The following is a 9,888-nucleotide window of genomic DNA, read 5'->3' as shown; positions in this document are numbered from 1 at the left end:
GGAGACTCTTATTTATAAGTAGGGCATAGAAATATCCCATATAATCAGCAGAGTCCTTAATAACACCTTCAGAAAGTAGGTTGTTTCCCCCAATTTTCCGCTTAAATTTTTTGGCAATTTGAAGAATTAAACCTGGGGTCTCTCAGAGTGGTGCCCGCTCTACACTGCTGTTTAAGTTCTTCATATCCAAACTTCACTTCCACCTAAGTGTGCCCCGTGCAATGGAATTAATGCCAGAATCCACCCCGGTAACCCTGTTTTCCTACTTACAGAAGCATATGGGTCCGTGTCTAATGTCCCTAATTTCTTAAATAGCCTAAGGTTGGACTGACTTCAATTAGGTTTAAGCACGATACATCTTTTTTAGGTCGCAGTGCGATTATACCAGACGTAATAATAATAATGGATCGATGACAAGACGATTGAGCGACCGGCTTTAAATATTGCTGCGCAGGGAATGAAGCTTCAAGCCTGCCAGAATGTCTTGAAGCGAGGACCAAATTTTCTCAGCTAAGGGGCATAAGATCGGTTCCTATGTGATGCCACTGTGGGGGAACCAAACATTCTTCCAGGTACGTCGGAAGCCATTTCATCGATTATAAATACCAGATCCACCCACGGACTATAGACTGGCTTTAACAGCCATTAATTGAGTGTCAACATTTACCTTCAGCAACTTTTATCCCCTGAATGCTACTGTCGACACCAACTACGACCGCAAGCGACCCGCGTTACTTTGCCTCACTCCGTTCTGGATATTGCAGCAGATTGAACTCGTACATATCCAGAATCATCCTCGACATACCAACAACTTACTTATGTCTACCACTGCGCCTTTACAAGCCCACTCATATCCACCTGTCAAAAAACCTGCAGTGGAATTCTGACAATCGCCGCGCTAAATTTCCATCGTCAAAATTCTCTAAATAAAAATCAGTGGGACCAAAAAGTACGCAATATGGAAAAGCAACAGATACAATGGGTAACCAACCAAAGCTGGCAGTATGAGGGGCAAGTAAATAGATGTTGCATGCTGATGGGAGCGCCTGCCTTTTGGAAATTTTTAGCCATCAAAATTAGCGATAGCGAACGCTGTAGTCCACTCTCGTCGAAGCTGCAGTGTTTAATAAGCTGCTACCATATAAGTGGCGGTGGCTACATCCGCTGCAGGAATCTTAAAAACTTAATTATAGCTTAAGAAAGAGGTACTTGTAGAAAAGTTCGTTGTGCTCATGTGGAGTAAACAAAGTCAAGTAAACTGCTGGACTAAAAGGTTTTTCTAAATGCTGCAGATTTTGTCCTGCGCCAACCGCAAACAAAAAGTATTAAATAAAATTTAAAAGCGTAGCAAGCGTGTATGTAAACTGGACAACCAAAATTTAGAACTTACCACACTGGTGGACCAATGCTTTTCGAGTTTTACACCGATGTCACAAGGAAAATGCTTACCATGGTAAAAAATTTAGTATGTTGGCTTCGTTTTCAATAATTTGATTTCGAACATACTACTCGAAAGCAAATTCTCTAACGTGAAAACTTATAAATGCGTGCATAATACATTCATATGTATTTAATTTACTTTTACTTAAGAGATGAACGGTGTGAAAAAAATTAAGCACAATTCGAAATTAACCATTAAAAAATATTTTTTTTCTACCGAAGTGTTAAGAGCGAAATACACAACACAAGCGGCTTGACAAACCAAGCGAAATTTCCCTTTGCTTCAAGCCATTTGTGCTGTCTATGGGGTGTTTGAAGGTTTGACAAACTGCTTGAGGTAAATTTGAGCAAAAATCAAATTTTTTTGATTTTCTGGCCGCCATGTTGACGTTTGATCAAACCGCTTGCGATGTGGATGGTAAAATCGCCTCAATTGCAATTGAAATTTCACCAAGTGAAGACGTAAGGGAGAATAATGGTAGAAAACTAAAATGTTTTACATTGTTAACCGAAAGAACTGAAATTTCACCAAGTGAAGACGTAAGGGAGAATAATGGTAGAAAACTAAAATGTTTTACATTGTTAACCGAAAGAAAACTAAAATTCTGTGCTTGAACGACTCATGTTTGCATGGTCTATGGCAAAATGGGAAAAGTATGTTTGACAAGCCGCTTGTGTGGTGTATTTCGCTCTTTAGCTTTTGTACGCAATGTACAAACGTGAACATGGCGGCCTGAAAATCGAAAGATTTTGATTTTGTTCAAATTTCCCTCAAACGGCTTGTCAAACCTCCAAACACCCCCTTACACAACACAAATGGCTTGAAGCAAAGGCATATTTGGTTTGTCAAGCCGTTTGTGTTGTGTATTGCGCTCTTTACGCACTCCGAACGTTCGGACTCAATAACGAAAAACAGCACAATAAATAATTGTATTACTGTGGCAACACTCCATAGCAAATTGGTTTTGACATTTGTCAGCCTGATGTAATGCGTATAAACTCGTCTTGTTTGTCAGCTTGTTGTAATTTTACGTTTACGTATTTTGCTTCTTGTGCGTTTATTGTGAAATGTTTTACTAAGTGAATAAACGATTCAACGTAATAAATAGAAGATTGCAGTGAAATTACAGTTTTATTTGTTTATCCGGATAGTTTCCACCAGTGCTGCAATTTATACCAGAAGTTAAGGTCGCGTTGGAGGCCAGAAACCGTGTGTACACACATTTGGTATATTTAAATGAAATATATATACATGTATGTATGTATGTACTGTCTTAAGATTGACCTCCGCACATCGTCGATCAGCAGAGGGATCTAAAAAATTTAACAGTCTAAAGGAGTAAAATACTTGGGAAAATTTTAGTTGGCATCCCCGGGGTACCAAAGTTAGGAGGTTATGGGGGATGGAGGGGAATGTAGGGGGAGTTCTGATTGTAAATATATAGTTATTTTTTTAATTTATTGGAGACACAGCTCATTAAGAAATACATATCGCTGCTTTACTAAACGACTGGCATAGCCCAATAAACGTGCAAAATTGAGCAAGCTGTACAGAATTATTTTTTTATTCATGTTCATATCTAGTTTATTTTCATGCTAAAAGCTTATGTAGTTTTCCCGGAAGAAGACAATATGCATTTCCGTTTTTCTATGGCTTAAGAGCAACTTAAATGCGTATTCTAAAAAAAAAAACCTTTTTTGAGTTATAAAAGTCTTTTCGTAAATATGCGATATGTTCATTTGTATGTATTTGCACATATTACGAATATATTGAAGTGGTAAATAGCGAACATTTGGTTTTATCGCATCTATCTTGAGGCGGAACAATTGCTTTGTTTTCAAAAATAGACACATCAATTTTTACTGCTTTGAAAGATTTACAAGAAATTCTCCTGTGCTTTGCCTATTCCTCTGTTAACTTGCACTTGTGTGCGCACAGAACTAAAAACAAATACAACAACCGCAATTGCTACTGCACAAAGAAACAAAGAATTGCATGTTTTTCTGCTTGAGCAGTTGGGCAATACTTGAAATATTTTCAGAAGGTAAAGATTTACTCAGACGCAACAATGTAGTTTTCGTTGTAGTAATTCATTTATTTCGAAATATTCATTCATAGTAAAATTTAAGTTTCCATCAGAAAGTAGCGCAATAGCAGTGTAATTATTTGCTTCCCAACAAAAATTAAAAAAAAAAAGTAATTTCAAATTAACTAAATACATTAAACTCTTTTTTTTTAGATTGAAATAGTTTCGTCAATATGAATAAATCAGCCGACGACGCTTCACAAAAGGCCACGTCAACTCCACATACGGACGACGAGTCAATAACTACCAGCACCGAATCGGATTCATTAGAAACATGGACACTAGTAAACGACAAAAATAAAAAAAAGAACCCAGCTACAACCGATGTCGAAGAATCTACAAGCAATAGATTAGAAATATTAAGTAACCTTGAGGACTATGTAGCAAATGACAGCAAAGAGATACATGAAAGTGCTGAGTTCGTAACCGTATTTTTGCATCATTTTCTTTAACTGATCAATTTATGTTGCAGATCTCGCACAGATGAAGACTCCAATAACGATGACATTTCCGAAGGCATCTCAATTATTAGCGAGAGCGAGAGTGCTGGGCGGGCTTCACCTTATGCAATTGCTGAAAATTTGAATAGCGCAGACTTAAAAAGCTACCCAAATCCCGACGATGTTTCCGCTGCTTCAATGCTCAGATTGCCCATTCACTTACCACAATCGTCATACTCAGTATGCTCAAGTGTCCACACTTTTGACGAAACCACACTTAGGCAACGACGTATCAGGCGCTCCAGTTCAAGTACAAATTCAGAGCGAAAAGCTGTAACGCCAAAAGATGCCAGCATTTTAGATGCAAATCCAGTGTATCCTTTAGTGCGTCGGAGTTTGAAAGGTCTTTTTTTTATTTGCGTTGTACTTGCAATATTGGCTTTCATTGGCAAACTGCGCAATCCAGATTGGCAACCATTTTTCGATACCAAAAATTTACCTGCATTGGAGCAAAGGTTGACAGATTTAGAATTGCAAAATAATTTAATGCGGGCAGAAATTGACATTTTGTCCAAGCAGTTGAACTTTTTAAGTAGCTTGAGTGAGAGTGGTCGCTTTCACAAGGCCGAAGGAGGATCTAGGCGTCAACAGCGACTTTTTAAACAGACTGGAGAATGGATAATGAAACAAAAGGGAACCAATTCTAAAGAGCTGCCCATTAATAAAGATAGCGCAGATAACTCGCAGATCATCAAGGAGCTAAGAAAACCAATTAAATGCCCAAATGGAGAACTAGCAGAAAATGAAGGCATGTGTGTAGAAAATTCAGAACCAGAAATAAAAAATATGGACAATATTTTCAATGTCGATTATATGCAGTCGCTAAAGAATGCACCGCTTGACGAATCCACAACTAATCCGTATGTTAATGAGCCAACAAAGAATGCTAATAATGCTGGCCCAAAAGCAGGCGAAACTGAGTTTAAAAATATGAACAAATATATTAACACCGAAAGAAAAAACTCGAAGGAGTATGATCCCCATAACTTCGAGAAAAGACAGTGGAAAAGGCAGAAATATATACATCGGGAGAATGACGATGACTTTAGTGAGGAAGATGAGGATGATTCTGCGGAAAATTTTGGCAATAAAAAATTTTCTTCCAAAGAGAGTTATAACAAACACGACCGTAATAAGGAACGTCGCTATAATGGCAATACGAAGGATATACTCTCCGATGAGTCCGACGAGCAGTCGCGTAAGAGCGGTGAATGGCATGGTAAATTAATGCAGCAACGAGAGAACGCGCGGCGCCAAAATGAGTATAGACAGCGTAATAAAAACTGGTATATCGAACGGGGTAATAGCCGTGAGAAAATTCGTCACAGGAGGTGAGGAATTGCTCCGTGTATTCTGCATATAAACCAACCATGTACCAATGTACCATTTACTGCTTCAAATATTATCGATATTTTAATCAATTTAAATTTGTTTTAGTTGGTTATGTATTCTTGTTTACAGCAATCAAAAGTAATGTGGTCTATAAATTATTTTGTGATAAATTGTATTATGTACTACTTTATTTTTAAATTGTAAGTGTATCCTTCAAATGTTTTGTTTTTAACCTAGACTACGAATATATTAAGAATGTAATGTACAGAAATTATACCTACATACTGTGTGTATATATGTACATGCATATACATAATTATATATGTACATATATTTAATCATACAGACACAACATAGTTTAAAATGTTTCCCCAATCTAATGTAAACGATTTAAATATGTTATTACTGCAAACTATTTCATTTTAAAAATAAACTATTCAAAAAATAAAAAAAAAATATTTCATTCTAAAGCCAAAGTTTGCAAAGCTGGTTCCGTTGTTTACTATAAAATCAAAGGCACCAATCTTTGCACAATTGTTGAAGAAGTTGCTATGAGTTCCCTTGTTATGTCACATGTAAGTATAAACAACAACGTTTATTAGCCAGGAATAATTTGATTTAGAATTATTCAATAATTTAATTGTAAAATATCCAAGTTAAGAATTAAATCAAGGTCCTTGCCCATCTTAATAGCTTTTAAGTTCTAATTGAACTCTCTCGTTGTGCATACAAATAGTTTTTGAAATTTTGGTAATCGCTGCTCTTTTTACAATCATTCCATATGCTATTTTTTTACTTTGATAAAAGTTACGTAAAGAAAATTGGAAATATAAATTTTGATTTGGATTTACATTACACAATAGCTTTTCTTATTTAATGTGGTAAATAGTTGAATTATTTTCATTTAAATAAATTATACGCTCTGTTTGTATTATTTTTTATTTAGGTACTATTTAAATTTTGTACATATATTTATGTACGCACAAATGTGCTACAAGATCTTTAACAGTGTTTTCCGCAAAGTACCAAATGATTCCTTACTGTAGAAATTTTTATTAGAACGGATGTATTTTATATGAAACAATTCAATACAACTCCACCACATTGGATTTACATACTTTATGGTCAACAATTAATTCGGGTTCAGAATCATGTGTATGTCGGTGAGACATTAATGATGAGCGTCGCTTAAAACGTTTATTACAGATTTCACACTGGAATGGACGCTCGCCACTGTGTACTAGTGAATGCCTCTTCATTTGTTCAGAGGTTGGGAAGCCGCGTTTGCAATGGGGACATTCGTATGGACGCTCGCCCGAGTGGCAACGCTTGTGTGCAATCAGATTGCTCGAATATCGAAATTCACGCCCACATACATCGCACGCATGTGGTTTCTCACCGGTGTGGACCAACATGTGTTTTTTGTACCCGGATTTCTGTGTCATGGACTTCCCGCAGATATCACACTGGAACGGTCGTTCACCGGTATGCGACAGCATGTGTGTTCGTAAGGAGGATGACTGACGGTAAGATTTACCGCACAGATCACATGTATTGGGATTGTTTGGATCATGAATGACTATGTGTCCTTCGTATGCATTACGGGTCTTAAAACCTTCACCGCACAGACTGCACAAATAAGGTGTTGCGTCAGAATGCAACTGCATATGATACTTAAATGAGTTTTGATTACTCAGTTGTTTCCCGCATACCTAAAAAAAAAATCATATATATTATAAACCAAAAATTATTTTAAATATTTTATATCGCACCTTGCATTGCAGATCGGGGTTTGGTGGTTTTGGTTGATTGTTCTTTTTTCGTATTTTCGGTGGTGGTTTAACTTTTACATCACCACTACTATCCCAAAAACTTTCCTGGTCATCTGCTTTTCTTGATCTTTTAAAATTTTCATTTATTTGTTCACATTCAGTGGTCTCTGACATAGAGCAGTCGGCTTGTGCAATATCTTCTATTTTTACCTCATATATCTCCTCATATCCTTTGTCTCTACCGTCATCCTCACTGTCTGTTTGATATTGATAAACTTCTTCGGATTCCGCAACTTCGTGCACCACTACTTCTTCGCCCTCACAGTTCTGCTCTTCATCTAAGTTAGTTTGTGATTGAACTTCTGAAATCGTTGCCTCCTCACCGTCCATGAAACCCTCTAGAACTGTATAAGCAACGTATTCCATATTTTCCACAGAACTTTTGAATTGTGCAGCCGTAGCCAATTCATGCAATTGATCGCCATCAATTACTTCGGTCTCCTCGTCAGCTTCGTGTTGTTGCATTTCCACAACAGAGTCCGCAGATTCGGTTTCAATGGTTTCAATAACACTGCCTCCACCGGTGTCGGCCATGCCAACCTCACAATCAAGTTCAGTGTACTGCCTCCGCAGCACTTCATCAGCCTCCAATACCATTTTCTTGAACGCGTATGATTTGGCCAGATTTTTTACACATCGCGTACAGATATGTGAAGGAAAGCTTTCAGCCTCATAATTCGGGAACTCCAAATTAGTGATGAAACTCAACATGGACGCCAACGTCCGCACTTCGCCCATAAATATGCCTTGCTTGTGCAACGATTTGTACTCCACGCACTCGCCTATGCATGCGCGACACACCACAACTTCGACTTCATTAGCCTCAGAAACCATATTTAAGTTCGATAGTCCAATAGTCCTCCAGACAGAAATACAAATTGATGTAAACTGTAAACAAATGAAGAAAAAAAATTTATAAAATACCACAAACGCGTTTACTACAAGACGTTTGGGGTGCGTTCAGTGCAGTTCCCCCTACCGAGGCGATTTTTTTGAAATCGCCTTGCCAGCACGGTACGTTTGACGATAATTCGAATTAAATAGTTTGCAACAATACGGCAAACTTCGGCTAAGCTTGAAGTCGAAAAATAAATCGATAAATAAATAAATAAACTATATATTTTACATAACGTGTTTTATTTAATTTTTATAATTAATCATCTGACCAACACTGATATTACAAACATTTATTCTAACTTGGTGTTTACACAGGACAATTTTGTGAAGACAACACAATTTCCAATTTCCCCTCCAAGAGAACTTGCCGATTCAAAAACGCCCTATATCAGCATATTTTCAATACATTTTGAAATGAGATAGGGCGTTTTTGAACCGAATTTTGAGATAGGGTGTTTTTCAATTAAATTCTGAAATAGGGCATTCTTGAAAAGTTTTTTGAGATAGAGCGTTTTCGAACTGGCTGCCGAGGTAGGTCGATCTTCCACTCAGCCATCGATATCTTATGAACTACACAACCGAGTAAAAAAAGTAATGTGTGAAAATAAAGATAATTAATTTGTCTTTCAGTTCATCTAATTTATATTATTTTTCCCTATCTTAAGGACCAAAATATTAAAAAACTAAAAAAAAATCATAATTTTTTTCATAAAATTACCTTTTTTGAAGAGATTACGTGATTAATGCTAAAGAAATGTACTATTATTTAGAAAGTGCAAGTTATTACCTTTAATCTGGTATACATATTTTATTATGATCTGATTTTGAGGCTTAAGAATTCAGTGATAATAAAAAATTTAAAGGAGAATTCTACTTAGTGAGGGTTATAATCCCTAAGTGCGCCAAAAGGCCGCCTACGCAGAAAAGTGTTCTCTGCAAAAGGTGTTCAGCCCCTTTCCTTTCGCAACACAGATAGGAGAATTCTACTTAGTGAGAGCAAAGAACGTATATCTATAAGAGGAGACAACACGTTATAATTGTAGCGAGTGTGAACATCAGGAGCGTGCCTTCTCTTTTCATCCAACCACAAAACGTATTTGGGCAAAAGATAAAGCACGCTCCTGATGTTTCCACTCGTTACAATTATAAGGTGTTGTCTCTTCTTATAGATTCACGTTCTTTGGTGAGAGTTATAATCCCTGAGTGCGGCCGCAGGCCGCCTTCGCAGAAAAGTGTTCTCTGCAAAAGGTGTTCAGCCTCTTTTCTTTCGCAACACAAAAAGGAGAATTCTGCTTAGTGAGGGTTATAATCCCTAAGTGCGCCCGAAGGCCACCTACGCAGAAAGGTGTTCTGCCCCTTATCGTTCGTAACACAGAAAGGAGGGTTATAATCCCTAAGTGCGGCCGAAATACTCTGTATAGTACGGACTGAAGACATGATGTTGTATATCAAATGAAAGCTTGTTTTATATCCTATTGGATTATGAAATATTTGAATATGTTTAATAAGGCAATTTTTAAATAATCATGTGATTGTTTAAATTTTTTTGTAGTTTTTTTAGTTCAATTGAATTTTTGCTAAAACTTTATAAACTGTATACAACATTTGTAAATCGCATTGTATGACGTCAAAGATTTTGAAATTCGTGCTTTTGTTTTCAAGATATTTGGATTTTAAAAGAATTATGAATTTAATCTTTGACCCTTGGTAACTTTTGTAGGTTTTGGTTTCCCATAAAAAACAAATATATACCATTGGGGTGTTCACAGTTCGTTCCAAATTGTGTCTGAAAATGTAGAC

At 36.8% G+C, this 9,888-nt stretch overlaps 3 protein-coding genes across 4 annotated transcripts in view; 1 reads left to right on the top strand and 2 right to left on the bottom strand.

The window, feature by feature from the left end:
* LOC118732608 overlaps positions 1 to 9,888 on the bottom strand; it is a 69,730-nt gene that overhangs the window by 4,804 nt on the left and 55,038 nt on the right. The gene's annotated exons all lie outside the window — the stretch shown is intronic.
* LOC118732649 lies at positions 2,485 to 5,748 on the top strand. Of its 2 annotated transcripts, none has more exons than XM_036461784.1 (3): positions 2,485 to 2,650; positions 3,681 to 3,945; positions 4,000 to 5,748. In XM_036461784.1, exons 2-3 carry the CDS (start codon positions 3,701 to 3,703, stop codon positions 5,360 to 5,362), a joined length of 1,608 nt encoding a protein of 535 aa, XP_036317677.1. In that variant the 5' UTR covers positions 2,485 to 2,650; positions 3,681 to 3,700; the 3' UTR covers positions 5,363 to 5,748. The 2 variants fall into 2 exon arrangements, with proteins under 2 accessions (XP_036317677.1, XP_036317682.1); XM_036461789.1 differs by lacking the exon at positions 2,485 to 2,650 and adding an exon at positions 2,807 to 2,825.
* LOC118732664 (zinc finger protein 391-like) lies at positions 5,555 to 8,169 on the bottom strand. The gene is made up of 2 exons (XM_036461796.1): positions 7,132 to 8,169; positions 5,555 to 7,071 (listed from the first exon to the last, which is right to left on the bottom strand). The coding sequence occupies exons 1-2, from the start codon at positions 8,023 to 8,025 to the stop codon at positions 6,445 to 6,447; spliced, it is 1,521 nt and encodes a 506-aa protein (XP_036317689.1). The 5' UTR covers positions 8,026 to 8,169; the 3' UTR covers positions 5,555 to 6,444.

Source organism: Rhagoletis pomonella, unplaced genomic scaffold (assembly GCF_013731165.1).
Source record: "Rhagoletis pomonella isolate Grant_MI unplaced genomic scaffold, Rhpom_1.0 Rhpom_scaffold_00002, whole genome shotgun sequence".
Lineage (NCBI taxonomy): Eukaryota > Metazoa > Arthropoda > Insecta > Diptera > Tephritidae > Rhagoletis > Rhagoletis pomonella.
Note: the sequence above shows the minus strand (reverse complement) of the source record. Positions and strands in the feature narration are given on the sequence as shown.